At 36.9% G+C, this 18,240-nt stretch overlaps 1 protein-coding gene across 2 annotated transcripts; it reads right to left on the reverse strand.

Moving 5' to 3' along the window:
• Nucleotides 1-930: 930 nt before the first annotated feature.
• On the reverse strand, nt 931-17,360 carry FAM204A (family with sequence similarity 204 member A). Of its 2 annotated transcripts, none has more exons than XM_068688953.1 (8): nt 17,291-17,360; nt 16,505-16,819; nt 15,484-15,574; nt 14,949-14,985; nt 14,392-14,494; nt 12,720-12,809; nt 1,825-1,931; nt 931-1,491 (listed from the first exon to the last, which is right to left on the reverse strand). In XM_068688953.1, exons 2-8 carry the CDS (start codon nt 16,754-16,756, stop codon nt 1,440-1,442), a joined length of 732 nt encoding a protein of 243 aa, XP_068545054.1. In that variant the 5' UTR covers nt 16,757-16,819; nt 17,291-17,360; the 3' UTR covers nt 931-1,439. The 2 variants fall into 2 exon arrangements, with proteins under 2 accessions (XP_068545054.1, XP_068545053.1); XM_068688952.1 differs by lacking the exon at nt 17,291-17,360 and adding an exon at nt 17,070-17,258.
• Between the last annotated feature and the right edge of the window lie 880 nt (nt 17,361-18,240).

Below are 18,240 nucleotides of genomic sequence, written 5' to 3' on the forward strand. Positions count from 1 at the left end.
TTTTACTAAGAGGTATCACTTGCTTCCTTCCATACCAGTTTCTAAAGCTAATGTATTTTGTAAACCATAGTGTGAGATTTATGATGTTCTATTGCAGAAACCTGTTTAGCCCCTGATTTACAGTCCTGGCAATTGTATTCAACTCCGTCATCATAACTAATTACAGCTAACTGCAGATTACCATATTGCAAACTCTCATCTTTGTGAAAGAAATATGATGTTCTACTAAAAAAAAAAAAATCAAACATCCCGAGGGCTAATGAACAAAAATGCACTATTCCGTGTTAGACTGCAAATCTAACCTCTTCGAATTCATGCCGTAAAACTTCAAATTACTATTTGTTGGCAAGTTGTTTTAGCCTCAAGTACTTACACAGTAAATCACCATTACGCTAATACCATACCTTTGGCCTGAAACATATTAATCTTGGTTAACAATAACTGACATTTACATTACCAATTCAATTCAGGCATTGTGGTAACTAAACATATATGCAAGAGCTTCAGGGAGAAAAGTTATTAGTTCTGAATGTGTCTTTACTTTTCACTGAGAACAATTTTGTGGAAACATCATCATCAATTCTTGCTATAATTCTTAAAAGCATTCAAATCAATTTATCTGTAAAATATCTGACTTGGAGTAAAATCTGTATTTGTCTCTTGGGTGCAGCTAACTGTAAAATATAACAGATCTTAGATATTTTTGAAGATATGTTTCTATACTTGATCTACTCAAACTGGGACTTTAAGAACTTGAGTTCTTGCAAAGGAAAGGATAATAGGAATTTGAAGCATTCTGAAAAACATGGCACCAGGACATAACGAATAGTACCAGATCCTCCCAGTAGAGGGAGGATGGGCTTTTTCAGCCAACTTCTGTTTGCATTTACAGAGTTGATAAATACATAAATAAGGACAGCTTTAAACAGGTAAGGTATTCTTTTCTTTATTCAGCCTCATAACACCACCCTAAACTCTCGAGTAATCATAGAAAAAGTACTTCATTATGCCTGTATAGCATAGGGTAAAACATAGAAAACCTTATACCTCTCCTTATACCCATGGAACAGGTATATGGCAACTGCAATGAAGCACAGAGAACACATTTGGATGAAGTATTTTACTACATCTTTAGAGAGCTCCTTTCCAGACTCCAAACACATTTTACAATACAGTACCTACAGTACCTTAGATTTCTATATTTTGGAGAAAAATGCTGTTAACATAGCACTTATGTTTAGATAGCATTTTTGCTACATTATAAGAGTGACATAACAAGATACTGTAATTTAACAGCACTGAAACACAAGGAATTTGATGTGTTAGGATTTATGTGGTTTTTATTTATTTTTAAATTTTGTGTTTATATTTGAGAAAGTCACCCACAAAGATTCTTCAAGTAAAACCAGGTATTTAACTCCTGATGAAAATATAATGGATTACATGTATCCCATGTTGCTTTTTGTTTCCCATCTTTTCTTAGCTTCAAATCTGAAACAGAGGAGAAAAAAATCGTGAGGAATAGTGAACACAAACACTTCAGATATTCAACCATTTCTTAGCAATAATTACAATCAAAACTTATTTTTTAAAGCATAATAAAGACAATGTAATTTAACCATATGACCAATACATTAATCCTGGTAAAGCATCCTTAGTCTTATACACTGCTCAAAAGAAAAAAAAAAAGACACAAGGTTAAACTAAACAAATAAGATTAACACAAGCCTATTTCAACTAAGGAAACATTCAACTGAGATTGTATTGCATACACTTAGTGCCAACGAAACCACAAATGTTTAATTCCATACTCAAATGACTTACCCCCAAGCAAGCTTCTTTTTCTTCCGAGCTTCTTGGGCAGCCTCTGCTTCTTGTTTGGCTTTTACAAAGTTGCGGCAAGCGGCAGCTTTGGCAATTTTCACACCAAGCTAAGACATAAAAAGGAACAAAGGAAAACTGAATAGAAGCAAATGGCTCATATGAAATGTAAGCCTCACAAATTACTTGGTCTGGTATTGTTTCCCAAAAGTCAATAAATATTAAAATATCTTTCCAATATTAAGCTGATGCTGTACTGTAAGATTAGATGGACAAAAATGTCTCTTGAGAAATACACAAAGGAGTGGGATCCTGTGTCAAGCCATCCTTTTCACTCAATTCCTTAATTTTGAAGGATAAAAGCAAAGGGCACTAACTATGCCTTTCCCACTATGGCCTTTTTTATTTTTAAATTAAATATACACACAAATATATATACACACACACACACCCTCCCTCTCACAGTTATTAAAACCAGTCTGTTTTTAAAACACAGTTAAAACCAGACCTCAATTGTGGTAAAATATCATCTGGTCCTATCAATGTGAAAAGTTTCCTGTATACAACTGTCCTTTCAGGTGAACTGCCACTACCATGCATTTTCCAGTAGTGCCAGTAGCTGTGTTTTCATCAGTCAGTCTAAGAAGTAAATGAAACTGTGTCCTTAAGAGTCCATCTGGCTTTTAGTCTTCACACTACCAGCTCGTAGATTATTAGTGTGATAATATGCGTGCTTTCCAAATAACGTCCTAATAGGCTGTAGGTGAACACTATTTTACTTCTGTAATCTTATTCACACCATGAGAATTAAGTCCATATTAGTGCATGACAAGAGGGGGAAAAAAAGAATAGAGCAGATGAAAAAATATGGAAGAAGGCTGGTACAAACTATGACCAGATTATTTTCCTTTATCGGCATTCATAACTTGTTCGCTGTAGTTACATTTTGTAATTGCCATCATGACTTGGATGTTATTTGCAGCTAAATTATGAAAGAATTTGAAGTCTGAAGTTACCGCTTTTCTCCAAGACAAACAAGCAATTCGTTTACCCAGAACTGCGACTAGCTGTGATGTGAACAAACAGGTTTTCCTTCCCTCCAGTTTACTAACATACACTTGGATGTTCAAGATTTCCCCTGAAAGTCATGGAACCACTAAATAAGAAGCATGGGAGACCCATGTAAAAGAACCATTATTCATGGTAATACACTTCAACAATCCGCTGCACCTGTGCAGCCAATTTGCTCTGAAAGAAGGTTTACTGAAATAAGACAAGAGACAGCTCAAGAACGTAGATGTATTGACATCTACAATTCTCCCACCTAACACCTACCCTGTAGGTAGGTTGATATCCAGATCACCTTTGTTCACACAAAAAAGAAATCTCCCTCATCACTACAAACTATTTACCTTAAGGTCCTTTCAGCATTCATGAATCAAAAAATTAAACTTTCTGCAGGAGAGTTTGAAAGCCTGCAGACCTATCAGGCATTAAACATTACTTTGTGCATTGCTTGAGGCTTTAAGCACTGGCAGTAGAAACAGTTAATAGGTAAGCATAGTTTTTTTTCCCCCCAAAGGAATTGTGCACAACAACTAATGCTAGCCTTTTTTTTTTTTTTTAATCTAGTGTTTGTTATAGGGTCATAAATATGAACCTATGCAATCATCAAGATGTACAAAATGATATTTCAAAACTTGTGTTAGCTGTAATTTTCTGAGCATTCATAATACTATATAGTCTGTAATTCAATGTCAACATCTGAACCACCAAATAGCAAGTGAAAGCCTAACAAAGGATAACATTCCTTATCGTCATTTGATTTTTAGGTGCAACTATTTATGTTGTTATACTTTCACTACAAGAATGCTTATGAAAACTCACTTAAAATATTTAGAAAAATGATTAGTTGATGAGAAAGGCTCTATATTTTAAACTAATCTGATGGCTGAAGTCCATGAGAATCCGCAGAACCATGCCTTCATTATTTTTGAATTGCATTTTACCTCCTAATACGCTTGCTAAAAATGAACTCTTACTATATGATGAATAATGGTCTGTCCCTCAAAATATATTCTAGGAATCTACCGAACACTATTCACATACAGATATACACTACTGAGATCTATACAAGTGCTGTGAAAAAAAAATCCTTTGATCTGTATTTCTTGGAAGCCAGAATGAGTTCTTCCATCTTTGAAAAGTACAGAAAATGGGATAATAAGATCCTCTGTAGTGTATGTGGAAGTAAAAGCAGAAGCATTTTGCAGCAATAATGTTACCATGTCTAGGCTACACAGAGCCAAATTTGCAAGACATGAAAACAAATGTTGCATATAAACACAAATATTTCAGTCAGATTAAATGTCTTCTGCTCCCACCCACACCCAGACACACATCTTCAGTGCCCCTCCCAGAAGAAAACCATAAAAGCTTGGTCAATGGGTTTTACATTAAAAAACATTTCAGGTCATCAGATAACTCCCTAAACTACATTGTTAAAAGAAGTAAAAAAGCATGAATAAAAATATATACAACAATTTCTTGTGTAGTCAAAGTATCAGCATTTTCCATATAGAACATCCAATATTTTGCTGCATTTTAATTAAGGTGTCTAAACATTATCACAAAGAACTGCAAATTGGTCAGAGCACGCAGTAAGGAAAATTAAGCTCTAAAGGCTTTTTATCACCATATTTCAGGAACCAAGGGTGTAAAATGTTCTAATTTGGGATATATTAAAAGCCATAAAAGGTCTTTCAAAAAGATTAATGGTACTTTGCTTGGATTTAAGATAAGGGCTTTAGCTGGTTGGAAAAGCAGGGCCCTGGCTAGACCCTTGAGGCATTCATCTTTACAGCCACTTGGAAGATTTGTAAAAGCGTCTGCATAACCTCCAGCAAACGCACTGCGACACTTTTTTTTTTTTTAAATTCCTTTCAATTTTACAGGTTTAAAGTGTGTAAATCATATTGGGTAGTAAAGCTGATATGATGGTTCATCCTTGTAACACAATATATATATTTTTAAGACAAACTAAATAAAACAACTTAGCTTCTAACAGGGCGAAGACCTTTCCATTTCCAAGTTCACCAATAATCACGTTGAGTATCTTCCTCTAGCTGTTTAATGTAGCATAAGTGAGAAATTCCTCATCCATTATTTTTCATAATATTTCTATTCATCTGAAATTGTTACCTTGTAACACATTTCTGAAGCTTTGCTTCTTTCTAAATAAATGCCTTGGAACTGTTCAAAAATACCAATTATCATACTTTAACTTTTTGTGGAATAACAGGTCTCTATGAAAAATATTTATGCCTTTCTCTTTTGTTCTTTAATTAAATGAAAACAGATGTTTTCTGAAGTAAAGCGGAACCATTACTGGAGTACTTAAAGTGTTAAGGTCTTTAATTTTTATATCAGTTTGGTCTACAATTCCTGATTGTCTTTACTCAAGCTCAACATTAATGTCAAGCAAGTTACCTAGGAGACGAAAGAGATCAAAGAGACAAAAAACCCTCAAATGTCTGATTAATCAAGCCTGCAAACAGCTTATTTCTTTTAGCCTGCATGCAAGTATGAAAATGAGATTCTGGGAGCCGTACATTGTGCAGATTTGTTCATTCTTATCAGAACAAAGCCAGCGGCAGCTTATTTCATGGATCATTGGCACTGTCATCAGTGCTACACAGAACGGGTGACAGCTCCTCATTTTGAGGCTTGAACAAAATTAGCAAAAAGTCGGCACAAATTAGCCTCTCATCTTTTTAGTAATATGACATTATTCATTTACTTTTTATCCAATTTTTAATTTTTTCCTTGTCAGCTATCCCTTTCTAGTGTTTCTTGCACAGCATCATAAAACACTTTTAAAACAAGCAGAGAAATGGATGAAGTTGAAATAGTATGGAAAGTTCAGGCAGAAGAGTAAACATTTTTGTCAAGTTGCACCAGCACCTAACTTTCAGAAAACTTCCTTTAAAAAAAAAATCAAGACATTTAACATCAAGTACTACACTGTAAATATATTTCATTAAAAAAACACCCTGTGATACAAATGCTGAATGAGCCAGATAGATTCAAGAACTGCTCAGAAATATTTAGGTATGACATACAAAATGCTAAACCCACAGAAGCTGTAACAAAACATCTGTATTCAAACAGGTCCTGAAATATCCTATGATCATAGGAGAGAAGCCAAACAGCCTTTTAATACAGTGTTACAGTTCCTCATCAAATATGAATCTAGTTATTTCAGGCTTGCCTTTAGCAATGATTTTCTCCTTTTATGTTATGGAATGTTATCCATTGCTGACGTATATAAAATATATAAAGCAAACAAGAATACCGAGTGGATTTTGCAGTGAAAATTGTCCCCTTTCAATGATGTGCTCAACTTCCACTGTAAAATACTTTGTAATACCTTTGTTGTATTTTTATGCTGTGTATTACAACATCAAATTATATTTGGATGACACAGTAATGGGGCAAGGACAGAACACTGTTATACCATTAAGCTCTTCTCTAGATTTAAACATTTAAATGCTAGTAACTTCTTCCATTCATGAGAAAACACAGCATTAAAAAATTAACTATAAGCTGTTAGATGCTTTACACAGCCCCCTTATAAGAAAGGCAGTTTTAAAAAAAGAACTGTAGTACTGTTTTCAGCAATTTCTTTATCTCTGTTCTTCTAAGTAAGAAAGCTTATTAACAAGCTTTGAACTTAAAATCACATTTACAATAATGTGCCATCAACAGTTTTATAAGCTAATTAGAAAAAAAGATTAATTAATGACTGGCTGCTAATAAAATGGCAATCATGAAGAAAGAAACCAAGGGTGCTAAGCTTCAACTACCACCAATTAAGAGCTAATTACAAACAAATTATATATGTGTTTTGCTGTGGGCTTTAATTTACTAAAATGGTTTTAATTAAAAGAGAAAACATGCTGATTAATTGAACTGCAGAAAAAATCTACAGTATAAACTGTGCTTTGTCTGTCTCTTTAATTAGACTTGTAACATCTGAAATCTTTTTTTAAGGTTTGTTAAGGAAAAGATATACATAATTAAGGAAGCAGAAGAATGTAATTCTAGGTGATAACCCTGCCATGTTCCAAAGGTTAAAAGAAAACAACCTCAATGAAGAGAGATATTTGGAAGCACCTCTGCTAAGTGTTAGAAATAAAATCCCTCACAGATTAAAAAATAAATTCTCCCCCTCCCGCCCCCCCAAGTCCTTCAACTGGCAAGACTTCCAAGTTAATTGGTGCTTGGTTGCATTCTGTATAAAACTGTATCAATCTCTTCAGGTACCTAAAAGCACCACGATAGACTGTGAAAGCTGCACAGAATTTAGGAATGAAACTGTGAGACCAAAGCAAGAGCAGCCAACTCATCCAGCCCTACAAGTTGTTTGAAACAGCTCTGTACAAGCTCATGATCATCCATATCCTACCCAGATTTTCAATACGACAGCAACAGCTTACAGAATCTGTCTTGATGGTTTTGACACACAACCTTGTTTGTGCACTTCCCATTCTAAATGATATGGCTGAAGTTACTACAAACCACAGTAATTTGAACGCTAGAAAATGGTGAAAATTGATCAACACACGTTTTGAAGACAACAGCAAAACCCATTTTGCTGTAACATGAGAACGATGTGCCAGTGAATAGCTAATTAATTTGGTCAATTACGATACAGATCTTTCATTTAAACTTGACTACAATACCATACTTTCCTTGTAAATCGGAGCATTTAAAAAAAATCTTTCACCGAAATGCCAGAAGTCACAAGCTAAGTACACAGAAACAGCACTGTCTAAAAGCCTGCGCTCTTTAGAGATTGACAACTACTTCTGCAATTCAGCATGCCAAATTACAAAATATTTCTAAAGTTCTTTTTGACAGGTAAATCTAACATGGTCAAGATTTTATGGTGTTCAAGTTACAGTCCCCAGGCTAACATGCTCTTAGACAATATGGCACCTACCTACCAGGCAGCAACACAAAAACCACAAGCCAAATGCAAACTCCGAGGTTTAGACAGATTAGTTCTCAGAATATCAAAGCCACAAGAAATCTGCATGCTGCTTCTTGAGACCCTGCACAACAATCTAAGTCAAAAAAGCACAAAGAACCACTCCTGATCTGGAGAAAAAAGCCTGGAAAATATTTTCAGGTCTATAGGTTAGGGATATAGGGCAAATGTTTGAGAGTTATTTGGTTGAACAAGGAACAGAACTTTACAAGGTATCACTTCAAAGTGAAGTCAATTTACAGGAAAGTAAAATTACCAAGCATCTCCAGATACCGTCTTTACTCAAAAGGATAAACACCTCACACTACAAAGCCACTGAGCTCTAACTACTCAACTTTAATTCTTAAAAAGTATCTGGACAAATTCTCACAAATACTGTAAGAACAATTCAAGTACAACTGAAGATAATATTCCAAAAAGTTTTTTTGAAAGTATTAGAAAAGTCCACATAATTCTAAGCATCTGGTCCCACCTACATGCACATTCAAGTGCTTGCTACCACTGAATCTCAGTTAGCCTACCCTAGAGTATTCCCAATAAAGGCATTTTTATTGTAATTCAGCTAAACATACACAAACTTCAATGTCACTACAAATCTCATTCTACCAGGTTCAGGATTTTTGGTCAACTCCTATGTTACTATTACCATTTCTCTTGATCTCTCTCAAATTAAACAAGTTGTAATTAAATGCAGTGTTCAAACTAGAGCTTTAGGTATGCCATTCCCCATTTAAAAAGGGGGACTTTAAAAGCAGAAAGCCCTGGCTTTTTACAATATAAAAAAAGATAATAGCAACCAGGTTATAATACTGAACCTTAACTGTGCATGTTGTCACACATACTGTGCTGGATTGCTAGTTATTTACTACTAATAGTGTTATGATATAGGCATTACAGGAAGCATTTCCACTCTAGCAGTATGTTTAAAAACCCATAGTGGATTATGACTAAGCAGCATGACCCACCTGCATTACGTGGATGCTCAACAAAAATCCATCAAAGAAGCTGATCTTATGTGCTGTACCTGCACCATAGCACAGAAACGCTCAAAACTAGACCAGGTTCTGGAAGCAGTCTAGCCGAAGAAGCAGGGGGTTACTGGTGGACCAAGTTATTCCACATGGCATAAATGCAGACATACCCATGTTCTTTCAGGAATAATTCCACTCATAAATAATGCATCAGGAATGTCAAGACCACTGTAACTCCTCACCAAAGCAGAATGTCTCAGAAGAGGACACACTGTGGGGATGGCCCAGGCTCCTGTAGTTAAAGGTATCCACTAGCTTGATAACATCCAAACTAACGGGGGTCACTTTTGCAGTCCACCAAATGGGTGGACAACAGGAAACATGGGGTAATACTTTGCAGTGAGGTTAGCCAAGAGGTCAGACTATCAGCATCACAGAAGTACAATTCTTTTTTAATAGAAGCGAGTTAGCCAAGTTGTTAACTTCTAGCCTCCCACAGTTGAAAATCTTGAGTGCTACTAAGTGAAGACACTTTGTTTTGATGTCAGCATTTGGGTGTGTTTGACAAAGTAGAAGAAAGCAACAAATAACATATAGCCCAAAGCCTCATTTACAGCAGTACAGTAACATCCTTCTTAAGGAACCTGCAATAAGTACCACATGGAAACCAAAACACCCAAAATCTTGAAGCAGCATCATTCAGGTTTTAAGGATATACGTTTCAGTGATTTGCTCACAGCTGCTAGATTATGCATATTGCCTAAATCATCACTGATTTTAAGGGAATCTGATTTAAAAAAAGAACACTTTTTTCCACCATGTCATAATGATAGCATATTGACAGCATCATTTTGGCATTCCTTTGCTTTTCAGGACGTGTTTCTCCTGCCCATTCTCAGTCATCTGTTTATTTTTGGCTTCATTTTTCTAAATACTGAAGCTGCCCTATCAGTTTCACAGGCTTATAAATGTTATACATCAAAAATTAGTTTCACTTATTAAGGCAGGAAACGGCTTTAAGAACTCTGGGATCTGTGCCTCAAAGCAAAAGCTTTATCAGCAGGTTCCAGTCACTGCTTCTTGCAAAAGAAAATGGTGCCGATTAAAAACCCATACACCTGATTTCAAAAAGAACACCTACCCACTGAACATTTTCTCACATGGCTACAAGGGGGGCTGTACCCCCAAACGGAAGGCAGCTATTTCTCACATACATACCCATAACCCTGCAACATTGCTCAAGAAAAATGAAAGCCATACATAAAAAGATGAGGTTGAGATAAAAGAACAATAATTCATCCACTTATTGCTCTAGACTTCAGAAGTGTTGTAGTTCAATACAGTCATCGTACAGTTCCATGCCTGACTTGCTCAGTGTTGTGTTGCATTTGGAAGTTAAAACCACAAATAACCCCATGCTCTAAAAATTAACTGAAATCAGTTCTTAGACTTATTTCGTAAAATGACTTTTAAATGTTGTATTTCTCTAAATTGCAAAGAGAGGAGGAAAGTTATGACTGAATCAATACTGCACAATACAAAGATATTTTATTAATTGTTCTTGTGAACAAAACAATGATGTTTTAATCAGCCTCTCCCATAATTGAATCCTTTCCTACAGCTCTTCATTGAATCAGAATTAGCCACTGTTAGAAGGATCTCCTTCAAATAAGAAGTACTTTAAAAGATCCACTAAACAATATAAAATACAGGCTCTTAAGATCACACAGAAAAATAAAATCTTGCAGCAGGCTACACAGCACATCTTTAAACTAGCAGAGAACCCCAGTGAATTCACTGAGTTTCTGCCTTCACAGAACTCCTCATGAGATCAAGTCAGAGTCATTTGAGTTTTCCTTCTTCCAGCATGCTATTTATTCAGATAAACCCACTTAACCAAAACCAAGTCAAGGCTGTGAATACTAATAACGCTTCAAGCATTTTGTTTTCAGAATTACAACATGCTAATATTTGAAAGTCAACAATTTGGAGTTAATGTTCCACAAATAATATTATATTGCTGTAGCACCTGGGATATGCTAGATGTTGTACAATCCCGTGGCTACCAAAATCAGATAATAGTTTATCATAAATATTACAAAACCTTAAAACTTCTTACATTAATTTGTTTTTATAGTCAAACAACTTGCACTAGAACCTCAGTATGTTTTATTGATTATGATACTCTACCCACTTTAGAGTAGATGGAATAATGACATTTGTGAAGGAGAACAGCAAGAGTGCTTAATGCTGTACGCAAAAGGTAATATAAAAGTATCACCATGAGAAGGTGGCTGGGCTTAAAGGGAACATTAGGCTATGTTTCTATCCCTGTAAGGAGCTGTTATTATTTGCGCAGTGAGGTTCTGTGATCACAGGTAAAAAAGGTTGAGTCTTGTAATTAAAAACTGCCCCGAGTGACTAAGTGTAGCAGTTTCTAACGAATGTATAAGAACACGCACAGAGGAAGTTAGTCTTACCTAACTGTATTTACGGAACCCAGAGAACTGCATTTCTCGTTAAAAAAGCTCTCTCTTTTTTAAGGTCATCACAGTATTTTATTATATGGCATTAAAACAAATTTTTACATTGAAGATTAACTGAAACACCAAGTATTTCTATGATAATGAGAAGCATTCAGAATGCCTTTTTAAATGCTTTTCTAATATCTTTGTATTTGGCAGGTATATGCAGTGAGGACAAAATTACTTCTGTGAACATAGAACAGTGTGCAAGGTAGATGAAAGAATGCAAAGCCCTTGTTCAAATTATATAAATCAGGTGACTTAAAAGATATCTCTTCCACTCACCTCAAAAAGCATTACATTTAGGATTTTTTTCCTCACTTATCTTCAAAACTATTCTAACTATATTTTTACCCTCATTTTTTTTTCCTTCAAACTTTCTCCCCTATGCACAGATTGCAGTGGGCACAACAGCCTAGATGGATTTCAGTGACGTACTTCTATTGCTGCTACCAACGCACCAATAAAACTGTTTCCCTTTGATATCTCCATTTCCACAGGTTTGTGATTCCTTAACAGGTTAAGTACTTATGCAGCACTACATGCAAGTTTAAAGTATCTTTTTTTTTTTTTTTTTTTTTGCAGCAAGCAGACAAAAAAATATCATAAAATTACTCAAATACATCAACTAACAAGACAGTCTCTTCAGGAAAATGGCATTTCTCTCACCTGGATTTATTTGGAGATACACATTTATACTCAAAAATTTTAGCTTTTAAATAAAAAAATATCCATTTATTCTATGAAAATCACTCTAAAGCTACAGAAAGACATTTAGCATTTATTTGCTTCCATTCTTCTTTAAAATTCTTCCTGCCACCAACTCCTAAAGACATAGGAATTAAAAAAAGCACTGACCATCATCACCTTAGGTGAATCTGCCCTTATTTGGATAGATCGTGCTCTAAACTTCCTCAATCTTATCTTTTGCCAGGCTTACCAAGCTTTTGGAGGCAATGCAGAGAATAACCTGATGCATGGGGAACTGACAGGAAGGGAATGTCGTACCCCTATTTTTTTGGCTTGCAATGTGCAGAGAAATCAAAAGCTCAATACAGATCGCTAGTTAGTGATGACTCTAACTTGCAGAGTCTTTATCAAGGCTTCAAGGTAAGGTTACTTGGGAATATTTGTGGTTGTATGGTTGTATTTTTAATTGTTATACAATTGTTATACAAGTTGGCAACCTTTACTAAATCAGCAGCAAAATACCTGAATCACTGAAAAAAATCTGGTTAAGTCAAGATGCCCTAAACAACATTCAAAGCTATTTTAGTTAAAACTTTTTTTTTAAACACAGATGTACAAAATTGATTTTTTCCTAAAAGCTTTTGGTAATAGTCCACTTACCTCACGAATGGCTAATCTATCACTCAGCTCCTCAGCTTTATCAATGTCACCTTCAGCCACAGATTTCTCTATGCTAAGTTCAAGGCCAGACTAGAAAAAGAGAAGTAAATACCTTTAGGGGAAATAAACAGAAATAATATGTCTAAAAGAGAGAAAGAAAGGATCTTTTAAAAAAAATATTTTAATAAAATTCTTCATTTTAAGACGGTACATAAACCTGTAATTTCTACGCAACACAAATCACTTTGTCTATGTATTGTAATGGACAGCACAATTAAGAATTCACCGAAAGGCTGCCTGAGCACAAATCATTGCATTAGTTCCATCTTATGTGCAGGATAATACTGTGGGTTAAAAAAATTACACGGACTAGTTTATGCCTGTCACAATAAAATTCATCTGAAGATCTGGCTTATCTCTTCCATCCCTGGAGCTTTCTAAACAAAATGTGAAATATATGTGTCAGGTAACATGAAGAATGGCAATTACCACTGTATCGTTACAGTTCTAAGATCTTATCTTTACCCAAAAACTGAGTTCTGGCATTGTGCCACTCCACAATACTAACACATTCAGAATTCTAGCTATCCCATGGAAGACTGAGGAAATGCTTCAAAATTCAACCCTTACGATCAAAACAACTCATGAAGTGACTTTTACATATAAAGCAACAATAAAACATTTAACAGAAACTATAATTGGAAACTTCAGAATTTCACAGAAAATCACTCATTCATCACAATACACAGTTTATAGCCTCACTAGAAGTAAATGGTAATGATGCTAAAGAAAACACTTTGGTTTCAAAACATATACTTTTAAAAAAAAATAGAAAGAAACAACTATTGAGAAACTGCAAATACCTGCAATATCCGCAAATACCACTCTTAATTATTCAGGTGGAAGTTAAAGGAATGTACAACTGAAAGTTGCAGTGATATCTAGTTGTTAGATGCCTTTTCTGAAATTTATGAGACATTGTGCTAGCAATTAAGTCTCTTAACTTACATGGACAGCAGCTGCATGTTAACTCTTTGGGCCTTATTCCAGAACTAGCCTGAACAGTTTAATGACAAGCAAACGCCCATTAAGAGCTCAGACAGAGCTCAATGTCAGTGTCAATGTAGACATTTACATTATGCAAATGAAAAACTACAGAAGAAACTCAAGATATAATGCATTTGTAACTTGTCTGTTATATTGTAGCAATTACTCCAAATATGATTAGCTCTATAGTAATATTTATGAACAGAATGTGTTGTAAATCCAGTGAAACTAGATGACAGATTCAGTTGTCTAATTCCAAGAGCTGCTGGTTTCAACTAAAGGCTGACTTGACACATTTTGAAGTTAAAGCATGATTAAAAAAAAAAAAGAAAGTTACTATATTCAGACAATGCAGATCAAGTCTTTTGCCTCTCATAAAGAACAGAATACAAAATCAAACAGGAAAATAGGCATGAATATTGTCCCAAAGAACGCACAGCAACCTTTTGATCAAAGTACAATTTATGTGAAACCTAGAACAAAATTCACAAATTTTTTTTCCTCATAACAACTTGATCATTTGCTTACTTTCAATTACATTCAGTTTTGCTTTTATCTCAGTTAACACTGACTCTTTTTTTTCCTACCAAGTAGAAGAGGACATTGCTTTTGTAACAGTAATTACCTTTTGTGGAGCCCTGCTATCCACAGGTGATTCAAATCTATCATTGATTCCAAAATACTGTGTAAGTTCTTTCCAATGGTCTTCACAGGCCAACTGTTGAACACTAAAATCCCAGAAAATAAACATGAATATAACCAGTTTGCTTCCCACAACTTGTAATGCTCTTTTCAAAACCAAAAGAAATTCTTCTATTTGGCAGACAAGCCCTTTTCACCCACTGACAGTTTTTAATGCAAGTGAAATTACTCCTTTCCCTCTGTAATTGCAATGTCACAATCTTGAAAGCAAGCTTGTACGCAATTATATGCCAAACACTATCGAGAATAACAATAAGTTCTTTGTAAGTTGCATTAAATAACCAATTGTGTTGTTTTTAAATCAAGCAATAAACTCAATTGGGATCAAATTGAGCCTGTGTGACAGACACCAAGCAACTTCAGCAGATATTTTCCATGACACTCAGAGCTAGCATTTGGCTATGCATGTGGTCAAGCTTTTTACCAGTTTTGCCTGATATTAAAAACAGACCTCAGATAATCACATTGACCTGGTTATACCTCTTAGTCACTTCGTTAGGGTTCTTTTTCAGTTTTTCTAGGAAAGAAAAAGAAATCCAGCATTACACAGTAATACCCTATGGCACCCAACAAAGTTAACAGATTACTAATAAGTCACATTTCCTTTAGAAGGTCAACGCACTAGGATCCATTCCCAATGACCATGTGGATTTAAATCACTCCACTGTCAGGCTTTCATATGAAGAACCTCCTCCAACACTTGTGGGGAGCTCTAATCAGAATACACAAAGCAATGTTATAGAACTACTGAAATATGCCTAGCCATTTTAATCCAGCATTGACTGAAATAGGAGTTCTACCTTCTTTTTGAAGAGAAACATATTACCTGAACTTTAAGTAGCATTTTACAACCTAGTCTTGGAAGTGAAGCACAGCAGCCAGCAAAATAAAGTCCCAGATAACACAAGGCATCTATTAAGGCATTCTACTCGTGGTAAAAATAAAAATGCACTTCCAGTGTACTTGGATAGCAACTCCATTTTGAGAGAAATAAATTCTGGGATTATATAAACACCTTTTCTGCCACGCTTTCTTTTTCGGCCTTTGTTTTCCTGACTTGCTTGCATTTTCATTTCACGGTTTTTCTTCTGAAGCTCCAGAAATTTCTACAAGAGTAAGGAGAGGCAAGAATCAGCTTTTTCTTTCTTTAATTCTCTTTTCCTAATTATTTTTTTTTAAAGTTGCATAATACACTGAGAAATGCTGTCCCAATATTTCATGTGTCCACAGTACTTCCTGCATCTATTACACTAAAACGTATGCACTGAGAGCATCCAACTCTGACAGTGTTAAACGAGAATCGCCTCTGGTGTTTTATCACTTCTATTTCCCATGAAACATGACACTGAATACAGTTCTGATGGTTGTGTGCTCTTGAGCTATTCACTGTTTTATTATCACATAAATGGTATTTTAGAATTTAAGGATTCTAAATAGCATATTCCTTGCACATCAGACTAGTTACACGGATGGAGGACAGCAGCTAGTTTCTTCCAATTTTTATTTTGATTCAAAAGGCTGAAACACAGACTGCTTTGTTTATATTTAATCTTTTAAGTCTTTACATACAATGGGAATAAAAGGAGGGTATAAGCAAGTAGGAGTCTTAACACTTGCACCCAGCCCCTACAGAAAGCAGAAGGGTACAGGTCTACTTCACAGGTATAAGTTATCAGCACAGCAACAAAAATGCTTAGCTGTAATTCCTTACTAACACAAAAAATGAAGCTCTGAGCCCATACACTACCATTAACACAAGTCCTGTATAATTGCATGGCTACACAAAGACTTCCCTGCAATGCTTTTAATTACCACTGCACTAGGAAACAGAAATTACATTAAACTCTTAACTAAATTCCTGTCCACCCTACTTGGAAAAAATTAAGGTATAGTAAGGCGACCACACTTTGATCATATTTTATTTCTTTCTGCGTGTAACTACCTAAAATACCCAAATTGGAGTTATTTTAATTTTAAAAGTGGCCATTCAACTGGTAGCATAGTTCCAAACATCCAGAGCATGCTCAGATACCCACATTCCACATAACTAAAGAAACTCCAGGAGGGCGCGTTTCAGATGTGTTTTCTCCATCCGGCACAGAGATCAGAAGCGATTCACTGGTGGCACTGCTTTCAGGTCCATTCTCCTGCTGTTCAGGAAGCTGAACTCTTTCAGTATCTTCGTTTGCATCTTCCTTCGAAGGGGAACAACACGATTCACCTCCATCATCCGAAGACAAGTCAACATCACTTTCATTCACACCTGGAGGCAAGAGCCCGCTCCACATCTTCCAGTTTAAACGGGGCCACTCCGAATCATCTCAAATACGCGAGGAGCCACATGAGCGGACCTGTTGTGAGATAAATCCACGATTAGCTCACAGAGGGATCAGGAACAGCAGAACACACCAGAAAAAAATTTAATTTCCCTTGAGAAAAGTAACTAACATCAGGTGTTTCAGAGAAGCTCACTACAAAGCTAACACTATTTGAGAGAGAGGAGTCACATAGCGGATTTCAGCACACAAACTAACGCCATTACGACCATAACGCTGTTATTTTGTCATTTTCTTCCCCCCCCCCCCCTTAACGCCTTCTCACCGGGGCTTTGTTTACCGCAGCTTCCACAACAACACCCCCAGCCCGCCGGGGCGCACACGCAGCCCTTCTCCACTCCACGCCACCGCCTCCCGGTGGCCGCAGCCCCTCGCCCCGTGTCCCCACCGGCCGGGCCGTGCAGGGCCGGACAGGGCCGGGCCCCCCCGGCCGCCTCCCCTCACGGCCGCCCCTCAGCCCCCGCAGCCGCCTCCAGCCGTGTTTACCTGGCCGCCATCTTAACACCCTCGCAACACCCCGCCCGCCGATTGGGCCCTGCCCCGCAGCCAATCAACGGGAGCTTTGCTGCCCCCGCGCGGGTCTCCATGGCAACCGTGGGTGCGCGGGCCTAGGGCCTGGGACGGGGCGAGGGCGCTTCGGTCACAGGGCCCCGGGGCGGGCCCGGTGTCGCCGGGTGCGTCTGTCGGAATTATCGGCGGTGCTTTCACTGAAAGCTGGTTGTTCCAGCAATCCTGGCTGTGACAGAAGTGTGGAATCTGTTCAAACACTAAACCTTGGAATAAAATCATAGAACCACAGAACCATCAGGGTTGTAAAAGCCCTCCAAGATCATCCGGTCCAACCACCCCCTACCACCAATGTCACCACTAAACCTTGTCCCCAAGCACCACGTCCAACCTCACCTTGAACACTCCCAGGGATGGTGACTCCACCTCCCTGGGCAACCCATCTCAACACCTGACTGCTCTTTTTGAGAAGAAATGTCTCCTCACCTCCACCCTGAAACTCCCCTGGCACAACTTGAGGCCATTCCCTCTGGTCCTATCATAATACCCAAGTAGGGGTACCTAAGCTGGGACACAGTGACTAGGGTCCACAACCTTACTCTTCAAAGATGGAAAAATCCTTCCAAAGTTCCCCCTAATGTCTTGTAGGAAGGTGGTAGAGAGAAATCCTCGAAAAACCCAGTCCTCAGAGCTCGAGTTTTCCTTAAACTGCACCAAGAACCTGGAAAAGACACCTGTCCTCTCAGAAACCAGTCTGAAACTGTGAAGGGAATAATTTCAAAGGCAAATACTAACTCTGGAGAGCATTCAGTACAGTGCTTTTCTATTTGTAAGATGCTCTTCTTTGTCTTCTCAGCTTATAGCTGAAACAGATGAAACATGTCTTTAGGAGCAGTCTGAATCTGGTTCAGCAAGAAATCTCACATAAA

Source organism: Anas acuta, chromosome 7 (assembly GCF_963932015.1).
Source record: "Anas acuta chromosome 7, bAnaAcu1.1, whole genome shotgun sequence".
Taxonomy (NCBI): domain Eukaryota; kingdom Metazoa; phylum Chordata; class Aves; order Anseriformes; family Anatidae; genus Anas; species Anas acuta.

What these genes read in the sequence shown, in the direction of transcription:
- FAM204A (XM_068688953.1), bottom strand. Translation starts at nt 16,756, where the DNA reads ATGTGGAGCGGGCTCTTGCCTCCAGGTGTGAATGAAAGTGATGTTGAC. An exon ending in AAGAAAGCGTGGCAGAAAAG is followed by an intron (nt 14,986 to 15,483) that starts GTGTTTATATAA and finishes TTTCTTTCCTAG; the next exon opens with AAAAACTGAAAAAGAACCCT. An exon ending in AAAAAGAAGCTTGCTTGGGG is followed by an intron (nt 1,492 to 1,824) that starts GTAAGTCATTTG and finishes CCTCTGTTTCAG; the next exon opens with ATTTGAAGCTAAGAAAAGAT.